At 48.6% G+C, this 25,596-nt stretch overlaps 1 protein-coding gene across 5 annotated transcripts in view; it reads left to right on the top strand.

Moving 5' to 3' along the window:
• The window catches only part of PAX7 (paired box 7), a 173,445-nt gene that overhangs the window by 107,804 nt on the left and 40,045 nt on the right, over positions 1-25,596 (top strand). For all 5 annotated transcript variants that reach the window (XM_083628762.1, XM_083628759.1, XM_083628761.1 and 2 more), the window contains 2 exons: positions 2,682-2,847; positions 4,481-4,677. In XM_083628762.1, the coding sequence (XP_083484888.1) occupies positions 2,682-2,847; positions 4,481-4,677 (363 nt within the window). The remainder of the gene's footprint in view (positions 1-2,681; positions 2,848-4,480; positions 4,678-25,596) is intronic.

Genomic DNA, 25,596 nt, shown 5'->3' with positions numbered 1-25,596 from the left:
ATACACCGTGTATCTGAAGAAGTGTGCATGCACACGAAAGCTCATACCAAGAACTAACTTAGTTGGTCTTTAAGGTGCTACTGGAAGGAAAAAAATTTTTTAATTTAAATTAAAGTCCTCATCCATTCACCCAGTGACTGCAGATGCAATGAGACTCAAGACACCTGAGTTTCCCATTACAGTTTCTTCCATATGGGTGCAAAAGTAGATGTTCTGCCAGTTTGCTGTGGCCCCTCCATTTGCTCATGAAAGCTCCAAAGTTCAGTCCGCTGCTGGGCATTTCTCAAGGGGACAGGCCATAGCTCAGCGGTAGAGCACTTGCTTTGCATGCAGAAGGTCCTGGGTTCAGATCCCAGCACGCAACCCCAGGCAAGGCTGGGAAAAGGATCCCTACCTGAAACCCTGGAAAGCCATTGTTACCAGCCAGTGTTGACAAATGTGAGCTTGATGGACTCATGGTCTGACTCAGGATAAGGTAGCTGTTCCTATCTAAACCAATATTTTTATTCCAAACTATGGGGATTAGAAGGGACACGGGTGGCACTGTGGGTTAAACCACAGAGCCTAGGACTTGCCGATCAGAAGGTTGGCGGTTCGAATCCCTGCGACAGCATGAGCTCCTGTTGCTCGGTCCCTGCTCCTGCCAACCTAACAGTTTGAAAGCATGTCAAGTGCAAGTAGATAAATAGGTACCACTCTGGCAGGAAAGTAAACTGCGTTTCCGTGCGCTGCTCTGGTTCGCCAGAAGCGGCTTAGTCATGCTGGCCACATGACCCGGAAGCTGTACACCGGCTCCCTCGGCCAATAAAGAGAGATGAGCACCGCAACCCCAGAATCGGTCACGACTGGACCTAATGGTCAGAGGTCCCTTTACCTTTTTTATGGGGACTAGAATCTTGCTTCGGTTTTAAAGAAGGGGCCATAACTCGGTGGTAGAGCATCTGCTTTGTATGCAGAATTCCCTAGTCTTTTGCAGCATCTCTAGGTAGGGCTAGGAAGGATTCCCTGTCTGAAACCCTGGGGAATAGCTGCCGGTCAGTGTAGGCAGTGCTGAGCCCGATGGACCAAGAGTCTGACGCTGTATAAAGCAGTTTCCTGTTCTATGGATGGGGAAGAGACATATCCCAGTGGAAGAGCATCTTCTTTGCCTCCAGGAGGTCCTAGGTTGTAACAGACCCAACATCTCATTTAGAAAGGGGTGGATCAATGTGAGTACCAAAGGGAGAGCTAACTTTCCCCGCTTGGTCTTCTCAACATGCTCGGAGTTGAAACCAAACCTTTACTAGAAACACACAGACCAGGCTCCCCAACTCAACTTCTCCACCGCCCCTCTAGCTTTTAGGGGTTTTGTGTTGTTATTCAATTCCACCTCCCCCCTCTGCCAAGCCCTCTCCTGTTGCTGTGAAATTCAATCAGGTCTCCCAGACCTCTAGGCCCTGGAGAACTCGGCAGCTGCATTCTCAACTGTCTCGAAAGCTTAGCCCCATCCCCTTCTCAAACCAGGATCAGCCCTGAGAGTTTTTGGATTCAATTGAAAATGAGGTTTTTTTAAATAAATAAATAAAATTAAAAAACAGACACAGATTGCAGCTGGAATACATATGGTACAATTTGATTGGCTCAGATAATTGCGCACCAGGATTTGTGAGGAGGGGAAATGGATGGGGAGAGAATGTGGAGGTTTTCTTTAGCCACAATTCCTGCATTTCAGAGGGTTGGACTAGATGTTCTTTGGAAGGTTCCTTCCAACTCTATGATACTAAATTGGCTAGCTTTTAAAGGAAGCACGGATTGCCAGAAAATAATTCGGAAGGGCAGAAATGGCCCTGATAGGCCAGAGTCGGCTCTGCTAATCCAGTAGGATTTTCGGGGACTGATAATAAGACAGTGGTCGGCCACTGGCAGACGGGGGCCAAAGGAGGGCCTTCCTGTTTGCTGGCCTGTTCTGTCCTGACACCTAGTGGCCATTTTTTGTTTTGCATGGAGCCTGTGCAAGAATAGGCTTTTAGAAAAGATGGTTCCGAAGGGTTGGAAGATGGTTTGCGACCAGGGCCAGATTTAGGTTTGATGATGCCCTAAGCTACTGAAGGTAATGGGGACCTTTATATGCCCAGCTGTCCTTTGTCAACAACAAATTGCCCATGTTTTTTGTGTTGAATATATGTTATATGGTAATTTATGGACCTATCTAAAGCCTTTTGCACATAACAAAATATGTATTTTATCAAAGTAGTTGTTGAACTGAAATACAATTAAGAAGTATATGAATAGTGAAATACAATTAAGAAGAGTATATTAATGTGAAATAATATTAAGCTCTAACTTAAAATGGTTTTTTATTCATAAACTTAATAATGCAAACACATTGGAATTTGGCAATAACGAAAGTTCCTTTAGAAACACAATTTACAAAGACTCATAATGGGGGGGGGGGCAAGAGAGTGGGGCCCTAAGCTATAGCTTGTTTAGCTTATATGTAAATCCGGCACTGGTTGCGGCAGGTGGTGATGGTGCCAGGGCGTCAGATCATACGTGGCACTTGCTCCCTTGACAATGACAATGCGGAGAGTCCATAGCTCAGGGGACAGAGACCTTTCTTTGCATGCAGAAGGTCTCGGGTTCAACCCCTTGGCATGTGTTTTCCCCCATAACTTCCTGCCTTCCTCTCTCCCTTCTCCCAGGTGTGGTTCAGCAACCGGCGGGCACGGTGGCGCAAGCAAGCCGGGGCCAATCAGCTGGCAGCATTCAATCACCTGTTGCCGGGGGGCTTCCCTCCGACTGGGATGCCCACTTTGCCTCCGTACCAGCTGCCAGATTCAACTTACCCAACCACCACCCTTTCCCAAGGTGGGTGCTCCGGGCTTGGGTGGGGAAGTGGGTTGTTTCGATGGGTGGGTTGTGTCGGAACCTGCGCTCGACCGAGCGACTCCTCCGGAATCGCCTCCGTTCTCTCCTCCGACAATAATTAATGACCTGAGCCTCTGATAAGGCTCCAAGCATGTTCCCATTACGCAGAGTATCCAGCACAGGGAAGGACGAGAAATATGAGCTACATGCTAAGAGTTTTATTACTAAGCTACGCAGACAGAAAAGAAACATCCTCTCTCTGTGAGAGCAGAGAGCAACTGAACCACAAAGGAACAGGAAACCAGTAACATCACATCCGCCTCCTGTCTTCTGTGAGACTTCCAACAGCCTGGAATGTCTGGAATGCAAAACAGAGTCTTGTGACTCCAAAGCACTGCACAGTGGCAACACACAGAAACCAACAGGTTGATGGATGGCGTTTATATCAAACCTCAAGGTGGCAGGCATGGTCCCACCCATCTCTCCTTGTTTAACAACAATTCTGTGAGGGGTTTTAGGCTGAGAGGAAGGGACTGGCCCAGAATCATCCAGTGAGATTCACAACAGAATGTGGGAATTTGAACCCTGGTTCTCCCAGTTCCTAGTCTGACTGGCACAGAGTGGGCAGAGCCAGGGACTGGCTGAGCCAGAGCGAATGATAGCTGAGATCTTCTAGGGGCAAGACTGAGACTCAGGGCTTACCCACAATTCCTCTGTTCCCACTGCTTTCCCCCGGGGAAAACCACTCGGAACAACCAGCAATTGGGGTTGTCTCCTGCTCTGTAGACTGGTGGCTGCAGGTTCGATCCCCGCCATCTCCTGGTAAAAGTCTCTTCCAGCCTTTACCCAAATCCGCAGTTTCTGTTCACACCTCGGGGCAAGGGGGGAAGGAGTTCCTGCATTGCCAGTGGCTCCTGGTGGCTCTGTTTCTTAACTGCCCTAGCGAATTCCTCTGCAGCTTGTATTTCTTGCTTCACAGCCCAAACCATCAAAATCCTACCATTTATTAATTTCTAGGCTTTAGAGGGGGTCCCCCCCCCAAATCTATAACATGCCTACCTTCACTTTAGCAGCAGGGACAGCTTTCCACAGCTTGGCATGAGAAAATAACAGGAGGTTACTAACAACGTTCAGATCAGTACATCAAAGCAAGATAGTTTGCTTCGGTTTAGTGCTAAATTGGTTTTCCCTGAGAAAGGAGTGGGGCAAGAGAGAAAGCACGTAGACTCATCCCTAGAAAGCGTGGGTCAAGCAGGAAAGTGGATAGTTCCGTTGATTAGAGCGTACTGCTGATAATGCCAAGGTTGCAGGTTCGTTTCCCATGAGGGACAGGTGCATATTCCTGCACTGGAGGGGGTCAGACTGGATGATCCTCAGGGTCCCTTGCAACACGATGAATCCATGATTCAAGTGGAAGCGGAGGAGGGGAAGGTGACAGGCAGGGCCACCCACTGGACTAGTTGCCCCATTCACCCCAATGGACCAGACCTCCATTACAACAGGTGGTGGGAACATGATTTGGGCCTCAGGTCAAGATGGCACCTCCATCATACCAGCCTTTCCCCAAAGGAACACAGTGATGGTTAGGTGATGACAGCCACCGCTTCTAACCCGATGCTTCGTTTCCCCACAGATGGGGGCAGCACTGTGCACAGACCCCAGCCTCTCCCACCATCCACCATGCACCAGGGAGGGTTGGCTGCCGCTGCCGCAGACTCCAGCTCCGCCTACGGGACCCGACACGGCTTCTCCACCTACTCCGACAGCTTCATGAACCCCGCAGCTCCTGCCAATCACATGAACCCTGTCAGCAATGGCCTCTCTCCCCAGGTAGGCTGCTCACCCGTGTTTTGCTATCGTCTCTGGCCTAAACTGTAGGCAGGGCGTGAGGAAACTGGGAGAACGCATGGCTGTTCCCACGTGTCCTTAGTTGAGCGCCGCAGCGTTTTGTTCATTTGCTTATTGTATAAAGCCGGCATAGGCAGCCTGCAGCCCTCCAGAAGGCGTTGGACGACAGCTCCCATCAACCCTACGCTGGCTGATGGAATTTGGAGTCCTACAATACTTTGAAAGCTGCAGGTTCCCCATTTCTTATTTCCCCCCACTCTTCCCCAGAAGACTCCCAGAGTTGCTTACCAATATCAGAAATGATTCCCTTTCCTCAAGCTTGCAATCTAATAGCTGCGACACAAAAGGAAAGGGGATGGGAAGGGTGGAGGAAAGAAGCAAACCCAGTTACTAGTTCTTAGGCAGTTAAACAATTCTACAGGTCTGCAGCTGAGGCTAAACTAGTTTTAGAGCTGTGGCATTGCCAGGTCACCCAGTCAAAGACGGAAACAGAGCCCTTCAAGGAAGGAAGTGCCACCACATATTTGAGGACATCCCACAATGTCTGCTTAGCCCCGATTCAGTTGCAATGCAGACACTGAGTAAAGGCCCTCTTACATCTTCAGGACTTTGGCTTGCTGGCACAGCTGGTTTTAGGATTTGCTGTTGATCTCCAGATGTAACGGTCAGCCTTGTTTTTTGTGATTTGCCATGAAGGTTTTTTCCTTAAGCTGCTTTGAGATGTGACTTTGCAGACAAATTAACCAGTGAATTCCGGTGTTGTATTTGAGAGCCTCTGTTTGAAAACCATGAATGAATAGTTCCAGGTACTCTCTGCTAACCGCAATAGTGGGAGACGAATTGTAGATACCAATATGCTTTGTCCATGCATCTTCCTATTGCAATATGTTATTAGACAAGTCTGCATATTTATTTTGTCTCCCAGACATTGTTGAACTGCAATTCACATCAGCTCCACCCAGCATGGCCAATCGTCAGGGATGATGGGAGTTGTAGTCCAGCGATATCTGGAGGGACACAGGAGGAACCCCATTCTTGTATTAGAAGAAGTCACGAGTTGTGACGGAGGTAGCCAGGGGCAGTAAAGTTGGAAAGGACCACCAAACATCATCTAATCCAATCCACTGTGAGTGCAAGAATCACAGCTGAAGAATCCCTGAAAAGCACTATGAAGGGAATTCTGAGCCATCCCAATTAGTTGACAGAAAGAACACACCTTATATTTTCTTTGGGCCCAAGCAAGTTCAAGGTCCATCAGTAATGCTGGATCCTTGCCCGGCCTGAAACCCTGGAGAGCCATTGCTGCTGGTCAGTGTAGACAATTCTGAGCAAGATGGACCAAATAAGCAGCTTTCTTGTTGTTGTTGTTTAGTCGTTTAGTCATGTCAGACTCCTCTTGACCCCATGGACTAGAGCACGCCAGGCACTCCTGTCTTCCACTGCCTCCTGCAGTTTGGTCAAACTCATGCTGGTAGCTTCGAGAACACTATCCAACCATCTCGTCCTCTGTCATCCCCTTCTCCTTGTGCCCTCCATCTTTCCCAACATCAGGGTCTTTTCCAGGGAGTCTTCTCTTCTCATGAGGTGGCCAAAGTATTGAGCTTCAGCTTCAGGATCTGTCCTTCCAGTGAGCACTCAGGGTTGATTTCCTTCAGAATGGATAGGTTTGATCTTCTTGCAGTCCATGGGACTCTCAAGAGTCTCCTCCAGCACCAGAATTCAAAAGCATCAATTCTTTGGCGATCAGCCTTCTTGATGGTCCAGCTCTCACTTCCATACATCACTACAGCTTCCTAACACGTGTTAAATGTATCCCCCAAGTGGCAGCATTACAAATAGTACAGAATAGGTCTTTGGCAAAGTTAACCCATGGTCCTTAAGGGTGTTACATCACTAAAGGAGAGCGTGAGTGGCAGAGGGTGAATGTGTCAGGCCTTTTCTTGACTTGGTTGGCTTCTGTCTCATTTCCTCTCCTCCCCTCCCTTTTCCTTCAGTGTCTGTTTAAGTGTAATAAGCATTTAAATGAAGTATTGCCTGACCAGGGATGGAAAGAAGAGGAGGAGGAGGAGGGAGAGATTTGGGAAGGAGGGGAGAGAAGTAGAAGGGGGTGTTAAATAGCAAAGAATTAGGGTGGGGGGGAGGGAGAAGATCAGATGCAAATCACTAGTAGAAAGGAAATTATGTGCAATTACCCAGCAAAACTGGGCAGCTTCTGCCCACCCCTGCCAACAAGATCTCATTAATAAGCAGAAAATAAGATTGAAATGGTGTGTAAAAGAGGTGGAAAAATGAATTTGAATGCTGCATTTGTCCACAATTACCCCCTCGTTCACACATATTTTATTGCAATTTTTTTTATTATTATTCTTAATCTTTCCATCCCTCAAAGCAGATTGGGAACATCCTGGCATTATGGTTGCAGAGGGAGAGGCATTATGGATTTCCCTTTTTCTTTCCCTTCTGCCCCCCTGAAAGGGACTCTGCCCGCTCTCAAATTTGCAAAGGCCGGGCTGGCGGGGATCAGAATTCATTGCTTCGGCTTATCGCCGTGTAGGAACAAGTTCTTTTCCGGGGGGAAATGCCCGACCTTCAATTGCGTGGCGAGGCGTCCTGCAATGCGTCTCTTTCTCTTTTTCCCTCTGTAGGCGGGAACACAAGAAGCCGCCTTAGGCAGAGACAGGGCGTTCATCCACCTAGCTTAGTGGTGCCTGCACTGACTGGCAGTGGCTCTGAAGGATTCAAGAGCGGATCTCCCCACCCCACCCCTACTTGGAGATCCCACTGGGGGCTGAACATAAGAAAAGCCTGCTGGATCAGGCCAATGACCCAGCTAGTCCAGCATCACCTTCTCACAGGAGAATTTGGAGGCAGAGTATAGTTATAATATAATAATAGTAATAGTAATAATAATAATAATATCAACAACAACAACAATAATTTATTATTTGTACCCCGCCCATCTGGCTGGGTTTCCCCAGCCACTCTGAGTGGCTTCCCACAAAAATTAAAAATACATCAAAATGTCACACATTAAAAACTTCCCTGAACAGGGCTGCCTTCAGATGTCTTCTGAATGTCAGGTAGTTGTTTGTCTCTTTGACATCTGATGGGAGGGCGTTCCACAGGGAGGGCACCACTACCGAGAAGGCCCTCTGCCTGGTTCCCTGTAACTTCGCTTCTCGCAGTGAGGGAACCGCCAGAAGGCCCTCGGTGCTGGACCTCAGTGTCCAGGCAGAATGATGGGGGTGGAGACACTCCTTCAGGTATACTGGACCAAGGCCGTTTAGGGCTTTAAAGGTCAGCACCAACACTTTGAATTGTGCTCGGAAACGTCCTGGGAGCAAATGTGGGTCTTTCAAGACCGGTGTTATGTGGTCTCGGCGGCCGCCCCGAGTCACCAGTCTAGCTGCCGCATTCTGGATTAGTTGTAGTTTCCGGGTCACCTTCAAAGGTAGCCCCACACAGAGCGCATTGCAGTAGTCCAAGAGGGAGATAACTAGAGCATGCACCACTCTGGCGAGACAGTCCACAGGCAGGTAGGGTCTCAGCCTGTGTACCAGATGGAGCTGGTAGACAGCTGCCCTGGATACAGAATTGACCTGCACCTCCATGGACAGTTAGGTTGGTAACATCAACATGCAATGGGGGGATAACATCATGGACCATTTCTCATCCCCCAAATGATAGAATTGGCACAGTCATTTTTACACTTCCATCGAGGAGGCACATTCCTTTCGGGAGTTCTCTGGGAACATAAGAGCCTGCTGGATCAGACCCTTGGCCCATCCAGCCCAGCATCCTGTTCTCAAAATGGCCAACCAGATGCCCCAATGGGCAGAATCTGAGCACAATAACTTTCTCTCCTACTGCAGCTGTCAGCAGCTGGTATTCCGAAGCATCACTGCCTCCTCTTGTGAAGGGAGAACATGGTTGTCATGGCTAGGAGCCATTGATAGCCCTCCACGAAGTCGTCTGATCCTCTTTTAAAGCCACTCCTGTGGCAGGGAGTTCCATAGTTTAACCATGTGCCGCACGAAGGGCTTTCTTTAATCTGTCCTGAATCTTCCAACATTCAGCTGGATGTCCACGATTTCCAGTTCTTACGAGAGACAGAGAAAAGCTTTTCTCCATCCTTTTCCTCCGTGCCATTTATCATTTCGTAAACTTCTGTCACTTTGCCTTTTAATAATAATAATAATAATATTTATTTATACCCCGCCCTGCCCAGCCAAGACAGGGCTCAGGGCAGCTAACACCTAATATAAAAACAATTGATTGAAATACAGCTTGAAAAACAAGATTAAAATACAACATGAAAACATTAAAATGCAGCCTCATTTCAGTGGAAACTCAAATCAAAAACTTTTGGGGGGATGAAAACGTCAAGTCTTCACCAAGGCTAACTATCCAGACTGGTCTTACATGGGCCAGAAAAATGCCAGGGAAGTCCCCAAATAGGAGTTCCAACACAGAAGGAACTAAAAAGTCCCAAATGCTACAACATAGAGGAGTCTCTCCTGGAACCTGAACCTGCAAAGCAGCCACCTCCTCTTGCCTCCTGGCTCCCCCTGCCTTCCTTTAACTCTCTGCACAAGAAGACCCCACTCCAAAGGTCCATTGAGCCCAGCATCCTGTTACCAAATGCTCCATTTAGGAAGCCTGCAATGGATTCTCCCTCAAAACAGGTGGCAGTGGGGGCCACCAATGTGGATGGCTTCAGTAGAGGATTAGACAGAACCACCAAGCCCAAATGCTGTCCGTGGCTACCAGACCTTAAGGTCCACAAATGACAACATTTTGGAGGTCCCAAGTCATAAGGAGATTAGGTTGGTCTCAACTCAGGCCAGGGCCTTTTCAGTACTGGCCCCGACTTGGTGGAACGCTCTGTCACAAGAGACTAGGGCCCTGCGGGACTTGACATCTTTCCGCAGGGCCTGCAAGACAGAGCTGTTCCGCCTGGCCTTTGGTTTGGACTCGGTCTGACCCTTATGTTTCCCTCCGCTTATGGTTTTGACTTTTAAAATGAGACTGCATTTTAAATTGCATTTTAACCTGTATTTTAAATTGTGTTTTTTTTCTTTTTCTTGTTATGTTTTTACTGAAATTTTATTGGTGTTAGCCACCTTGAGCCCGGTTCTGGCCGGGGAGGGCGGGGTATAAATAAAATATATTATTTATTATTATTATAGCCACAATGGCTATGTTCTGCCACTTTCAGAGGCAGTATTTGCAAACCCTTGGTTGTGAGAATGCTGCTGCCATCAGGTCCTGCGTGGGGCATCTTGCTGGCTACAGCTACACCCGTGTACAGTGGTACCTCGGGTTAAGTACTTAATTCATTCCGGAGGTCCGTTCTTAACCTGAAACTGTTCTTACCCTGAAGCACCACTTTAGCTAATGGGGCCTCCCGTTGCTGCTGCACAATTTCTGTTCTCACCCTGAAGCAAAGTTCTTAACCCGAGGTACTATTTCTGGGTTAGCGGAGTCTGTAATCTGAAGCGTATGTAACCCGAGGTACCACTGTACTTGGGCCACGTTTGCAGGTTAAAGAAGAGCCTGCTGGATCAGGGCCACAGGGCCATTTGGTTCAGCATCCTGATGTCAAAAATGCCTTTGAGAAACAAGCGAACAGGCTTGGTTCCGTTGCTGGGGCCGGGGCTGCTTCTGAAAACCAGTTTCTGGAAACGGCAGGAGCATAGCTGTCAACCTTCCCTTTTTTTGCGGGAAATTCCCTTATTCCAGCGCCATTTCCCACTGCTTCCCGCTGCTATCCCAGATTGTTATATATCCCGTAGACAGTCCCCGGGACAGGTGAGGCTGCTGATCCCTTATTTTCAAGGCTGCTGATCCCTTATTTTCAAATCTGAAAGTTGACAGCTATGGGCAGAAGCAGAGATGGCTCTTGGGATTGGGACTTGCTTCCCGTTGGGACATCTGGCCGGCCACTGTGGCACCAGGATGCTAGGCTACATGGGCCATTGGCCTGATCCAGCAAACCTCTTCTTTTATATGTGAATTTATTTTGTTTTTGCATCAAATGGATTTCCTGTTTCCAGAAGGCATTTGGAAACAGAGGCTGCAGTTTTTCTCTGCCTCTCCCCTCCTTCTTGCAGAAAGCTTTGCTGAGATCCCAAAAGCTCAGTATCACATACAGCCCTCGCTCCGTAAACTTTTAACCTAAAGGATCCCACAAAGCTGGCATTTCTTTCCAGTAAACTTTTCCTTTCTTCCTTCATCCGCCCCCCACCCCCATCCAGAAGAGCCATCTGCTGCTGTCAGTTAGATTCCTGGGCTGAGGGCAGTGGGAAAAACCGGAGCAAAAACACGTCTCTCTCTTCTGCTTCTTTTTCTCATGTGAAAGAGAGAAGTTTATTTTCCAAGTTGGGGCTCTGCCCTGGGATTTGAAGGATGGGGGTGGGGTGCATTGTAAGAGAAAAGAGGGGTTCCTGCAGGTGCCTTTGTAACAGAGATCCTTTCCTTTCGAAGCTGAAAGCCTTTTCAACTTTATAAATACGGCCTGCTAAGCATGTGGACATTGATTTTCCAACTTTCCCCCCATTTCTTTTTTGGTATATATTTATTTATAAATAAAATGCAACAAAATATAGTAGTAGATGGCAAATGAAATGCAATAGAAGTAGAATAAAAGAAGCTATCGGGAGCCAAATTCACATGTAATTAATTAATATCCCAAAAGTTCCACATACAACAAATAGGTTTATGTTCTCCTGTACGTTATTAAAGGTAAAGGGGCCCCTGACCATTAGGTCCAGTCGTGGCAACTCTGGGGTTGCGGCGCTCATCTCACTTTACTGGCCAAGGGAGCCGGTGTACAACTTCCGGGTCATGTGGCCAGCATGACTAAGCCACTTCTGGCGAACCAGAGCAGCGCACGGAAACGCCGTTTACCTTTCCGCCGGAGTGGTACCTATTTATCTACTTGCACTTTGATGTGCTTTCAAACTGCTAGGTTGGCAGGAGCAGGGACCGAGCAACAGGAGCTCACCCCATCACTGGGATTCAAACCGCTGACCTTCTGATCAGCAAGTCCTAGGCTCTGTGGTTTAACCCACAGTGGCACCCATGTCCCTTGTACCTTATTACTCCAGCGCATTATGAAAAGGCTGCATTTTTCAATGAAATCGTTGTCTGCCCTCTCTGGTTGTCACCGTATATGTAAGCTTAACCATACAAACTATGTCCCATCTTTATTTTTCAACTTTGATTTTTCCCTTCATTTTGCAAAAGGCCCCACTAATTTGGCTGTTTCGATTGGAACAATTTTGTCACGCCTTGGGCTATTATTATTATTGTTTATTACATTTATATACCACCTTACTTCTTCCGAGGCTCTCAAAGTAGCATACATAGTTCTCCTATCCATTTTATCCCTACAACAACCTAGCGAGGTAGGCTAGGCTGAGAGTGAGTCACCCCCCCCCCCCCATGGCTGAGTTTTGAATTAATTTTATAATGAATGATTTTAGAGTGTTGTGTTGTACTGTTGTACGGTTTTATTGTTGTTAGCCGCCCTGAGCCCGGCTTCGGCTGGGGAGGGCGGGATATAAATAAAATTATTATTATTATTATTATTATTATTATTATTATTATTATTAAGGATTTGAACCCTCGTTTCCCAGGTCCTCATCCAGCACTCTAACTACTACACTTCAATGGCTCTAGGGATGGGGGGATGGAGAAAGAAAGAAAATTTTAATTTAGTTTGCATTTGAAGATGAATTTATCAGATTGGCTCATCCTGAAAAGAGCCGAAATGCAGCCATTTTTTCATAGAATAGAATTGGGATCCCAAGGGTCATCTAGTCCAACCCCCTGCAATGCAGGAAATCTCAACTAAAGCATCCATGACAGATGGCCATCCAACCTCCGCTTAAAAACCTCCAAGGAAGGAGAGCCCACCACCTCTGTTCCACTGTCGAACGGTTCTTAGCATCAGAAAGTTCTTCCTAGTATTTAGTCAGAATCTCCCTTCTTGTAACCTGAAGACACTGGATCGGGTCCTGCCCTCCAGAGCAGCAGAAAACAAGCTTGGTCCATCCATCCAATGTGACATTCAGCCTGCGTATAACTGCATATGTTGGTGAAAATGGCATGCAAAACATGGCAGATAAACTCGCTTTGCAAAAAATGTGTACATGTCAGGGGCGGGTGCCAGGAGCAGGCCAGTACTAGCTCACACAGCGTCAGGGAAGTTAACTCTTAATTCAAAGAAACAAGCAGCTTGGGAGCGCAGACCTAGTGAGCACAGCAACTCTTCCCCGTAGATCATGCCCCAATGAGGCAGTTGTGAAGTCTCTGTTTTCCCACAGTTGCCTAAGCCTCCTCCTCCCTCTGATCCTTCCCAAGCAATCAGAGACTCCATCAACATGCCTGTCCCTGCTCCGCCCTCTTCATACTGCCCTCTTCTGGTTCTGGGAGACCAGCAGGAAGGGGAGTTGATTGCAGCAGGAGGTGGAGACCTCCTGACTTCTTCAGCAGCCTGTCTGATCTCTGTCTCTTGCCCCCCCCCCCCCAGCCTCTGATTCTGCCTCTGATTCTGGACTGCTCTCTGCCACAGCCTCTTCCTGCTCACTAAAGCCTGTTGCCTCTTCAGCTTCTGACACCTCCTCCTTCCAGTCTTCTCCCTCTTTTCATTTATCACCATCCCACCACCAATCCCCTGGCTCTGAGCCTGCTTCCCTTGGGGGTTCCCTAGCTGGTGCCTCCCAGCCAGTGCATGACAGAACACCATAATAAGTTCACACTAGAATGCTGATGAATTTTCATGAGGAAGAGAGAGAGAGAGAGAGAGAGAGCGCACATAAGTAGAGAGGAAGTTGGAGAAAGTGAGGGAGAGGAATCAAGCCGAGGCTGGGTACATCTTCCCTTTTCTTCAATAGGGTTCCCGCTTCATGCTTGCAATTTGAAACAGCAACACTTCTTTTACGAGGTTGTTTGTGGCTTTAATCGAGGAGCTAAAAGGGTTGCCTTTCAGCCGGCTGAAGATCTTTGGTTAAAGCTCAGCACGTGTCACAAATTGAAGCCATGCACACTGAGAAGTCAAGAACTTCTGAGATCAATGGGTCTTGATCCCGGGACTGCAGTCCTGCTGGTCATAATGAATTGCTTATTATGCTTTCCATATCCGGCATGTGCCTGTCTGCCTGTATAAAACAGTGCATTAATGCGGCTGGTGTTCCTCCAGCACCCCGATCATTTTTACTGCCCTTGTCTACCTCTTTTTAGACATTCAGTGAAGACAATAGCTGGATGGGCTGACTCTGTATGGCAGTTTCCTCTTTATATGAGCCTTTTATTCAAAACCTGAATAAGGAATAGGATCCTACTTAGAGGGGGGCAGGTTTGGGGGGGGAGGACCATAGCTTAGTGCTAGAGTACCTGGTCTGCATGCAATTGAGAGGGTGCCCTGCTCCCTGAAACCTCAGAGAGTGGCTTCCAGTCAGTGTCGACAATATTGAGCCAGATGGAGCAGTTCCTGATTAATTTAGCCCCACGTCAGCCTCCAGAGTCCACATTTGGGACTGCGTCTTGCGGCATTTTCTGAAGGGCTTTTTTGTCGCCGTCTTTTTGTGTGTGCCTGGGGGCTTCAGAGCAACTGAGCGATGCCGCCTTGGCCGAGAGAGAATTGAAACGCCTTTTTTTCCCCCTTTCCTTTTTTTTTATTGTCCTGCTTTATGTGGATTAATCAGGGAGCCTGGGAGACGGGTTCAGGCAGGCCAGATAGAGGGAGAGAAAATGAGAGATTAGCACATTAACGCTGGAGCGAAGAGCGCGACGAGGCAGGCGACCTCTGGAATTCGGAGGCGGACGAGCCATTTGGACGGGCTGGAGTGACCCAAAGAGTGGGGGAGCCAGGAGGAGGCTTTTGGGCAGAGGAGGCCCAACCGAGGGGGGGGGGAGGCAGGGGAAGAAGGTGCCAAGGATGGAAGCCATTCAAATAAGGAGGAGACACGACTGTGTCAAGTATTTGGGAAGATGGATGCAGAATGTGTATATAGGAAGTGTATATATCCCAGGGAGGGTAGCTGGGTGCCCCGTTTTTGCAGAGGACAGTCCTCTCTTTGAAGGGCTGGCAATCCTCTCTTTTAGGAACAGAGAACCTGTTCCATAGTGAGGGCCACATTCCCCTTGGTGGCAGCCATCAGGGGCCGCATGTGGGTGGTGGGTGGGACTAGAAACGAAGGTGGGTGGAGCAATGGATTTTGCCCTTGTGTCTTGGGAGCTGGCTGGTACCTACACACGCTCAGTGCTCCATTCAGAAGGTTACCTTCTGAATACCTTCCAGACGGGCAAAAGCGCTCAAGGAGGGTATGAAGTAGAGCTGGTGAGAGGTGCGAAGGAAGCTTCCTTTATGCTGAGCCAAACCACCTGGGATGTTCTGCATGCAAAGCAGGTGTTCTGCCATGGGCCCTTCTAGCTCAACACAGATGGGCAAGATCTGGTAGGGGGACATTAGATTATGTAGCTCATCCATTGGTTACTTCAAGACAGGATTGCTGCAATGCTCTCTATGGGGGGCTTCCCTTATACTTGATCCAGAAGCTGCAGTTAGTCCAGAATGCTGTTGCATGATTGCTGATAGGAGTGAGGCTCAGAGATCTGCGATTGGCTACTGGGCCAACTTCAAGGTGTCCCTATTAGTATATATACAACTGCAGCTTCTGGATCAGGCTTGAGGGAAGCCCCACGTAGAGTGCATTTTAGCAATCCAGTCTTGAAATAATCTAACTCATGAAACATTCTAGGGTGTCCCTGTTTGCATTGGAGAAATGTTGGAGGCCAAGGAATAGGGCGTCCCTGTTTTCATCAGAGAAATGTTGGAGGGTGTAGCCAGGATTTCCTGTTCCAGACTCCAGCCTCAGTTGGTAAAAGGCATTTCTTGCCAATGTGGCTCCCCGAGCCTCTGTGGACAGAGCTGGACCCAGAAGCACCGCTAAACTCCGAACCTGCTCCTTCAGAGGGAGTGCAACTCCTTCCAGGGTAAGCAACTGACCAATTTCTCAGGCACAGGACCTACTCAGTGCCTCTGTCTTGCCAGGATTCAAGCTCAGCTTCTTTTTTCCTCATCCATATCACCGCTGAGTCCAGGCAGTGGCCTAGAGACTGCTCAGCCTCTCCTGATTCAGATGCTAGGGGGAAACGCGATACCAGTTTTCCTTTGAGATCACCTTACTCCATATGTGCCCATTCGGCCTCTTTGATCGGCAGAACTGGCACCGCTACATGTGCCACGTCATACCCATTCCATTTGTGTAAGAACTTAGTGTGGCAGCACCTGCCCTTTGGAACTCCCTACCTATTGATTTCAAGCTAGTGCCTTCCATGTCTTCTTTTTGGCACCTGTTACAAACAGTCTCCTTTAGACAAACCTACCCAGATGTTTAGAAAGTTGATGTGAGTTTTTGTTTGTTTTGGTCTATTCTTATATATATATTGTTTTTTATATATATAGTGGGACGCGGGTGGCGCTGTGGTCTAAACCACAGAACCTAGGGCTTGCCGATCAGAAGGTCGCCAGTTCGAATCCCCTCAACAGGGTGAGCTCCTGTTGCTCAGTCCCAGCTCCTGCTAACCTAGCAGTTCGAAAGCACATCAAAATGCAAGTAGATAAATAGGTACCGCTCTGGCAGGAAGGTAAACGGCGTTTCCATGTGCTTCTCTGGTTTGCCGGAAGTGGCTTAGTCACGCTTGCCACATGACCCGGAAGCTGTCTGCAGACAAACGCCGGCTCCCTCGGCCAGTAAAGCGAGATGAGCGCCGCAACCCCAGAGTCGTTTGCGACTGGACTTAACAGTCTTACACACACACACACACACACACACACACACATATATATATATAGTCATAATTTTTTTTGTGTGGTATGTTTTGGGTGTTGTTGTTTCTTGAAAAAGTTCTTCCTACAACCAAGCAGTGCATACATGTTAAGAAATAAAATAAATAAATGGGGACCCAGGAAGCTGCCCTCTACCAAGTCAGACTGTTGGTCCATTGAACTCAGTATTTTGTACACTGACCAGCAGTAGCTCTGCAGAGCTTCCGGCAGGGAACATTCCCAGAAATCAAACCAGGGCCCTTCTGCGTGTTAGAACAGCCCCGCAGACGCGTGATTCTTTGGTTCAGGCAGGCAGGCAGGCAGAAGATCAGCCATCCTAGCGGGGTCCGCGGTCAGCAAATGAGTAAATTGATCAAAGGTGTCCATGGCTAGAGCTTTGATGATAAGCCCTGGTCTTTAAGCTTATCGCACCCGGGAAATGAGGGGTATCTCATTGCAGTCAATAAGGACCTGAAAAGGGATCATGGGACTCTCTGGGAGCTGCGGGAGAGATAGGGGTGCTTGGAGAGAAAGAGGGAGGGCTTGCGATCTAATCTCGGTTAAGCAGCCAAAGTGGGGGGGGGGGAGAGAAAATCCTTGCTGCACTCTTGGGAACTGGACAAAGGGGAAATGTGCAGGGTTTTCAACCCACCTACCCCCCACTCTGACTCCGAGTGAATTGTTTTCCTACATAGGCGAGCTCGAGACTGATTAGCAGCTGCTTGGACTGCAGAATGCCCTGGGGTCCCGCCCCGGGGAGGAGGATGAAGGATAGAGAGCTGCCTCTAACAACTGGACCAGTGTGGTGCAATGGGACAGAGTGTCGGACTAGGACCTGGGAGAGCCCAGGGTTCAAATCTGCAGCTCCCTGGGTGACCCTGAGCCAGTTGCTGCCTCTCAGTCAAACCTACCTCACAGGGTTGTTGTGGAGATTAAATGAGGAGGGGGAGAACCATGTACACCACCGTCAAATCTGGGGGGGGTAGGGAGGTGGGGTATATATGCAGTAAATGAATGAATGGATGGATGGATGAACTAGTCTACTGTACAAAGGCAAAATGTATATCTGTTGCTCCACCCACATTTTCATCTGGCCCCGCCCCTACTGGCATATGCCTGCCCCCCCCCCACTTTTGATGGGAATGTGGCCCTGACAGTCAGTGTAGGAGATACTGAGCTAGATGGACTGATGGCTTCACGCAGCAAAAGGCCGCTTCCTGTGATTCCAGGTTCGATTTCTGTCTTCTCCTGGTTGGGCTGGAGAAGCTGCTGCCAGTCAGTGTCGACAATATTAGGTAGATGGGCCAAAGTTCATCAGAAAGCAGTTTCCTATGTTCCTGTGCAAGATGAGGCACCATGTGTCAGCGATGCTGTAGTGCCACAATTCCTGTTCTGAGCATAGGGTCTGATGATGATGATGGTGACTACTACTATTTTATTTACTTATTTGCATGCTACCTTTTCCATGGATCAGGACTCAAGTCAGCTTACGCAAATTAAAACTCAGACAAAATGCGAAAAGCAGAAAACATTTAAAAGATAATTGTTAAAAATAAACTCTGATAGAATTAAAACAATAAAAAACCCGAATCTGTTAGAATATAGATAATAAAAATACCACAGCTGTATTAAGGCCCTTTCCTTAAAAAACAGTCAGTTCCCAAAGGCCTTTGCCCACCTGCCTGCCTGTGAAAGGACAGCAAGGAGGGAGCCAGCCAAGCCTCTCTAGGAAAGGAATTCCCAAGTTGCCTGGGGGCAGCCACTCAGAAGGCCCTGTCCTGCGTCCCCACCAAGTGTGCCTGTGAGGATCGCAAGACTGAGGTAAAGGCCTCCCTTGATGGTTTCGGAGCCCAGGCAGGTTGTTGTTGTTATTATTATTATTATTATTATTATTATTATTATTATTATTATTGGATAATACAGTCCTTCAAATAGTATGGGCCCAAGGCATGTACTAGATGGCCTCTCAACTCTGTGATTCAGTATCATATATACATACGTAAAATAACTGCAAGAAATTAAATGGAGCTGGAACGACAACATCAAGCTGAACCACAATGCAGGATAAAATACCCTCTAGCAGCTGATGCAATGCTATTTAAAATGGCAGGTGTCGGTCCCTATTAGAGAAGCCACTGTGGTGGTGGGAGGGTTCATGGAAATGGCAACTATGGAACTCCCTTCCACAGGAGGCTGTGGTGGTCACCAATTTGGATGGCTTTAGAAGCTGATCAGACAAATTAATGGAGAAGAGGGCTACTGATGGCCATGACAGCTGTGCTCCAGCTCCATCTTCAGAGGCAGCAAAACTTCTGAAGACCAGTTGCTGGAAACTCCAGGATGGGAGAGTTCTGCTCTTGAGCTCCTGTTCTCTTTGCTGATTTCCCACAGGTATCTAGCTGGCCACTGTGAAAGCAGGATGCTGCAGTAAAAGGGCCATTTGCTCAATCCAGCAGGCTCTTATTATACTCAGCTGTGGAGAGGGAAGAGAGCAGCAGTCCAGGGAGGGTGAATCCCCCCCCTCCGTATGTGTCCTCGCAATCAAATAAACAAATATATGTCTCCCAGCTTGATTGGCAGCCAGGCATTAGCCCCGCGTGTCGCTAGTTAGCCCCTAAGCCAGGGGTCATTGCTGCTACATCTTGCAACTGCAGATTCTGTAAACTCGTTTTGTGTGGTGCAAAGGAGTCTTTTTGCTTTGGCCCATGCTCCTGTCGGTCAGGCGCACTGCATGATGAGCCATGCTCTAGGACTGGAAGAGAGGTAGACAAGCTTTCCCTCTACCCACATACTTCACGCCACATAAGATTGTGGGAAGAGAAGTTCAGAATCCTCTGACGGAGACCTCTGATGAGGAGGCTGACATGATCAGATGGCCAAATGACAGCCAAGAGTTTTGTAGCACTTTAAAGATGGAGGATAGGGATGCGGGTGGCGCTGTGGGTTAAACCACAGAGCCTAGGACTTGCCAGTCAGAAGGTCGCCGGTTCGAATCCCCATGACGGGGTGAGCTCCCATTGCTCGGTCCCTGCTCCTGCCAACCTAACAGTTCGAAAGCACGTCAAAGTGCAAGTAGATAAATAGGTACTGCTCCAGCGGGAAGGTAAACGGCGTTTCCGTGCACTGCTCTGGTTCGCCAGAAGCGGCTTAGCCATGCTGGCCTCATGACCTGGAAGCTGTACGCCGGCTCCCTCGGCCAATAAAGCAAGATGAGCGCCACAACCCCAGAGTCGGCCACGACTGGACCTAATGGTCAGGGGTCCCTTTACCTTTACCTAAAGATGGAGGATAGGGCTGTCAGTGGCTACTAGCCACAATGGCTTGGCCTCCACGCGTGAAGGCGGTAAATGCTTCTGAACAGCAGTTGCTGGAAACCACAGGAGGGACAGAGTGCTGTTGTGCTGATGTCCTGCTTGACGGTTTCCCATAATGGGCACCTGGTGGCCCACTGTGAAAACAGGATGCTAGACTAGATGGGATGCTGGACTAGATTGGTGTGATCAAGCAGATTCTTATGGTGTTCTTCCAACTCCACAGTCAGAGGCAACGTGCCTCTGTATCCCACTTGCTGGAATCGCAAATGGCGAGGCTACGTCTTGTGGTTTTCCCATGCGGGGGGACGCATCTCGCTGGCCACTGTGGGCAAAGGATCATAGAATCATAGAGTTGGAAGAGACCACAAGGGCCATCGAGTCCAACCCCCACTAGATGGGGGCCATTGGCCTCATCCAGCAGCCTCTTTTTCAGTTCTTAGGGCCACACTGAGAACAGGGTGCCAGACTAGGTGTGCAATTGGCCGGATCCAGCCAGCTCTTCGTACGTTCTTATGTTTCCCCCTCATCTTCCAGAACCTGATGCAGCCAGATCCTCCTCTCTCTCTCTCTCTCTCTCTCTCTCTCTCTCTCTCTCTCTGCATTTTTCTTCTCTATCTCCTGCTCTTCCTCCCTCTCTCCATTTGATGTCGAAGAGAAAGCTGTCTGCCACTCCAGCGCGTCTCTACCGAGAAGGGATCAGAAGTTTCAGCGAGCGTTTCGGCGCCTCTCCTTTGATCCATGTCCTGAGGCCCGCTTGACGGCAGGGAGAAGGGAGATGAGGGGGGGCGGAGAGAAAAACACGAGACAAAACGAGTCACTCAAAGTGATTCCTGACAACTGTCTCCTTGCGATAAGGAAGCGCTGTGTGTCTTGGGTTCCCCCCCCCTCGCCACCCTTTATTTTTTTAATACCTCTCCTCCGTTTCCATAACCGCTTTAAACCCAGAAGAGAAACCAAGTGTTATTTTATTTTATTTTATTTGCAAAGGATGGCGGCAAGCCTGCCTGGAGTCTCTCATCTCACCTGCTTCCCATTTCTCTCTCTCTCTCTCTCTTTCTCTCTTTAATATCTCTCCCCCCACCGCCAACCTCCCTGCCTCATTCTCTTTCTCCCGCCTAATGCGCTGTGTCGGATGCTGTCGGTTAGCCCAGCGCCGGTTTAATTATGTGCTAAAAAGAAAAGCCTTGCTGAATTTGCAGGTGGCCCGGACGGGCGTCGGGTTTATTATCTCCGACCCTAACCACAGGGAAACACCTGCGTTGAAAAGGAAGTTTAGCAAGGGGGGCAGGAGAGAATAAAAAGGAAGAGGTGGGGTTCTCTACATTATTTTACAATAACAAATCCTTTCTCCCACACACGCAAAACTCGCTCATTATTATTACTTCCCCGTTATGCTTTCAGTGGGCAATAACTCGCCCTTGATACTATTTTGTCTGGTATTGGACAGGGGTGGAGAGACACCTGGCCTGCAGCCCTAATGTGGCCCTCCGTGCCTCTCTAGGTGGCCCTTGGGAACCTATCCAGCCTACACCCCTCATAAGCCCCATCCCAGTTGGGGAGAAACACAGATTATAAATACATTAAGTAAAAATAATAGTAATAATACAGTGGTACCTCTGGTTACGTACTTAATTCGTTCTGGAGGCCCGTTCTTAACCTGAAACTGTTCTTAACCTGAGGTGCCACTTTAGCTAATGGGGCCTCCCGCTGCCGCCGTGCCGCCGCTGCGCAATTTCTCTTCTCATCCTGAAGCAAAGTTCTTAACCCAAGGTACTATTTCTGGGTTAGCGGAGTCTGTAACCTGAAGCGTTTGTAACCTGAAGCGTATGTAACCCGAGGTATCACTGTATTCTTCTATCACTGTCCCTTCTCAAGTGCATTTTCCTGTATCGTTGAAATTCTTCTTGCCCAAATGGAAGGCTGCAGAGGTCATTTGTGTGTCTGTAGAGACCCCTGACTTCCATGTGGCTGGGATGTCAGCTGCTGGACACAGTTGAATCTGTTGCCCCACCCTCTTTTGCATCTGGCCACGCCCACATTTGCCTCTGGCTCCGCCCACCACTGGCATACAGACCCAGTGGTTGCCTTAGGCTGCAAAAGGCTCTCCACTCCTGTTACAGAGGAACCTGAGTTCTCAAAGGACCGTTGATGCCTTATCCCAGAGGGGAGGGGAGGGCAAGCAAGAACATGTTCATTTTTGGCTGCTCCCATTGGGCAGTATTGCTGGCCTGGGTGAATCCTCATTACCATCTTGCGATTTGTGCTCTTCTGTTCAGAGCTTTGGGAATTAAATCCCATGGATTATCTTAAAGCTGGACACTAAAATAAATTCATTTGTGCCTTTGCCTCCCACTTCAGCAATTATTCGCAGAGCCTGTAAAATGGGACCAAAAAAAATGCCCTTCCCATTCAGAGTGATGGCACGAAGCATTGCCCTCACTCCAAATGGTCTTTGTGATATCATTATCTGACCTGGAGAATATATTGGAACCCTGAAATGCCCTCCTACCTTTCCAGCAAAACTGCCTACAAAATTCAGATCGGGCCGCGTGCTGTGTATCTAGCACTCATAATCTTTGTTTACTTAAATATAAATAGCCCACCTCATATCAGATACAGAGCAGCTGAGCCTGGATAAAAACATAGGGATGATGGGAGTTGTAGTCCAACAATATCTGAAGGGCCACAGGTTCTCTGTGCCTCCATTAAAAGAAGGCAGAGTTGTGATAGAGGTACCATGGGGCAGTAATGGCCAGTAATGGTCTAGTTAAGGGATGAAGGATCTGTAGCCCTCTAGAAGTCATTGGACTCCGATTCCCATCACTCCCACCCAGCAGGGCCAATTGCTTGGGATAGTGGGAGTTGTAGTCCAACAACATCTGGAAAGCCACAGGTTCTCCATCCTTGGCATAGCCTCTTACTGCTACTGCCTTGTCTTTAAAACTGTGTGCTGATTACTTTCCAGATGTTGCAGAACTACAACTCCCATCACCCCCAGCCAGTATGGCCAATGGCCAGGGACAATCGGGGCTGTAGTTTAGCAAAGGTTCCCTGCACCCGGCTTAGAGTTTCCCATGAAGTGACCCATGGCCAAATCAACCAGCCTTCTTCAGGACTTTTGGAGTGCTGCTCCCACCCATCCTTGCCAGATTTTCTCCAGATCAGGCTCAAATGACTCACACAATGCAGGGAGCCCACCTGACCATCTCCTCACTTTCTAGAAAGGCAGCCTTATTTATAGTAACTGCAGCAGTAACCATGGTTTACTTATCTTCCCACCATGTTGTCTTGATTCATGGGAGTGCCCACCATCAAAAATAGCTGATGACCCAGACAATGAGGAGGTCACTAGTTCCAGATAGGCAGGAAGGTGAAGCAAGGCAGGATCAGCACCTTGGAGAGGAAGCTCATGGTTGGTTTCAGCACCATGGCTAGCACCCATGCACCTGAGCTACAATGTACAAGTTGTCTCAGCAGTGGAGCAACTGGCAGATTTTTATAGCTATGGTTAGGCAGCCATAAACTTAGGGACCCCCACCCGCTGAATCCTGCATGATGTCCGCTCAGAGCTCTCTGCATCCTTTGAGGTGCTTGTGGACAGCTCATCAGAGTCTGGTTTAGGGGGAAGATGTGATATCAATGACCACAACTCCACATGGGACAGAAGAAGGTGTGCATTCATTTCCTCCTCAGGGCTGTTACTGGAGGAGGACTCAAGTTAGCCACCCCTCTCTTAAAGTTAGAGCTGTAGCTTAAGGGTAGACCTGCTTGGCCCAGGTTCCAGGTTCAGTCACTGGCAGCATCCCCAGGTGATGACGAAAACATCCCCTGCTTTAAAACCTGCTGAGCCCCTGCTAGTCAGCATAGAGGGCACTGAACAAAATGGACCAAGAGTCTGAGTCAGCTTCCCATGATTTGCTTGACCCATTCAGAAGAACGTGCCGGCAGATAGTGACCTCCGGCATCCCATGTGCAGATGAACATGTGGGGTGGGGGTGGGCAGGGCTAGTTGCCACAATCCATCTCCCTCTCCCCTGCAAGGTATGCCTGTTTGCAAACCAGAGACCATTGCAAAGCAGATATGAAAAGTCCCCTTCCCCACCCACTCATTTTCTTAAAATATTTCAACCTCCTCTCGAAACAATTAGACTGTTGTGATATCAGCCGCTGTGGAGTGGAATGCCATTAGCATGGGGGAGAGAGGGGGAGAAGGGACACACTGAAAAAAAAAAGGTGGCGTAGGGACAGTGTGGGGGGAGAGAGAGAATACATCCCCTACTCAACACCCCCCTCCCCTTCCCGAACCACGCTGCACTTCGCTGATAAACGGGAAATATCGGGGAACCGGATTTCCACATTATCTGAGCGCGGCAGAAAATCAAAATTTCAGTCTAAATCCAAGGAGACGAGGCTCTAAGCCTCCTCCCAATGATACGGCCCCAGCCAGAGAGAGGAGGGGGGCTGAGAAGGTGCAAATTGTATTTTCCTCTTTTCGAAAGGGGGGCAAAAATAGAGTATGATGCTATGCAGTGGGGAGAGGGATGAGAAAAGAGAAGGAGGGAGGGAGGGAGAAGAGATTTATCTGAGCAAGGAGGGAAGGAGTTTGGGGTTGGGTTGTTTTTCCCAGATCAAGCTTTTTGGATCGAGAAGCTGTCCCAGTCAAGAATATATTGCAGGAATCGGGGGGGGGGGGGGACTTTCCCCCAGGATTTTGTCCAGGAGGTTCTTAATAGCTGTTAAGACAGGGTTGGGGAACCTTTTAATTAGTGTTTTCCTGCACAGCTGAGCGCAACCACCTAGGTCCATGCTAAAGAGCAGGCTTCCTCAAACTCGGACCTCCAGATGTTTTGAGACTACAATTCCCATCATCCCTGACCACTGGTCCTGCTAGCTAGAGATCATGGGAGTTGTAGGCCAAAAACATCTGGGGGGCAGCGAGTTTGAGGAAGCCTGCTAAAGAGCCATAGGAGAGCTACTGGTTTGAAACACAAAGGAAGCCTGGTTAGGACATAAGAATGTAAAAGGACCCCTGCTGGATTGGGTCCATGGCCCATTGAGTACAGCATCCACTTCTCACAATGGCCAACCAGATGCCCGTGGCAAACCCACAAGCAGGACCCAAGGACAAGAGCAGCTCTCCCCTCCTGTGGTTTCCAGCAACTGGTCCATAAATAACAACACTTTGGAGGTCCCAAGCCTCAAGGAGGTTAGATTGGTCTCAACTAGGGCCAGGGCCTTTTCAGCCCTGGCCCCGACTTGGTGGAACTCTCTGTCACAAGAGACCAGGGCCCTGTGGGATTTGACATCTTTCCGCAGGGCCTGCAAGACGGAGCTGTTCTGCCTGGCCTTCGGCTTGGACTCACTCTGACCCCTTAAATGGGATTTGATATATAAATTTTCCCTTGGCTTTTTTTGCTGGCCGATGTAGGACCAGCCTGGATAGCTGGCTCGGGTGAATATCTGATGTTTCCTCCCTTTATGGTCTTGATTTATGGGCTACTACTAAAATGAGGCTGCATTTTAAGCTGCATTTTAAGCCGTATTTTAATTAACTGGTGCTTTCCCCCCCATTACGTTTTATTGTAATTTATATTTGGTGTTAGCCATCCTGAGCCAGGCCCTGGCCAGGGAGGGCAGGGTATAAATAATAAATTATTATTATTATTATTATTATTATTATTATTATTATTATTATTCGCATCACCACCTCCAGCTGTGGAGGCAGAACACAGACATCATGACTAGTTGTCA

This window comes from Podarcis filfolensis, assembly GCF_964270895.1.
Source record: "Podarcis filfolensis genome assembly, chromosome: 8".
Taxonomy (NCBI): Eukaryota; Metazoa; Chordata; class Lepidosauria; order Squamata; family Lacertidae; genus Podarcis; species Podarcis filfolensis.
Note: the sequence above shows the minus strand (reverse complement) of the source record. Positions and strands in the feature narration are given on the sequence as shown.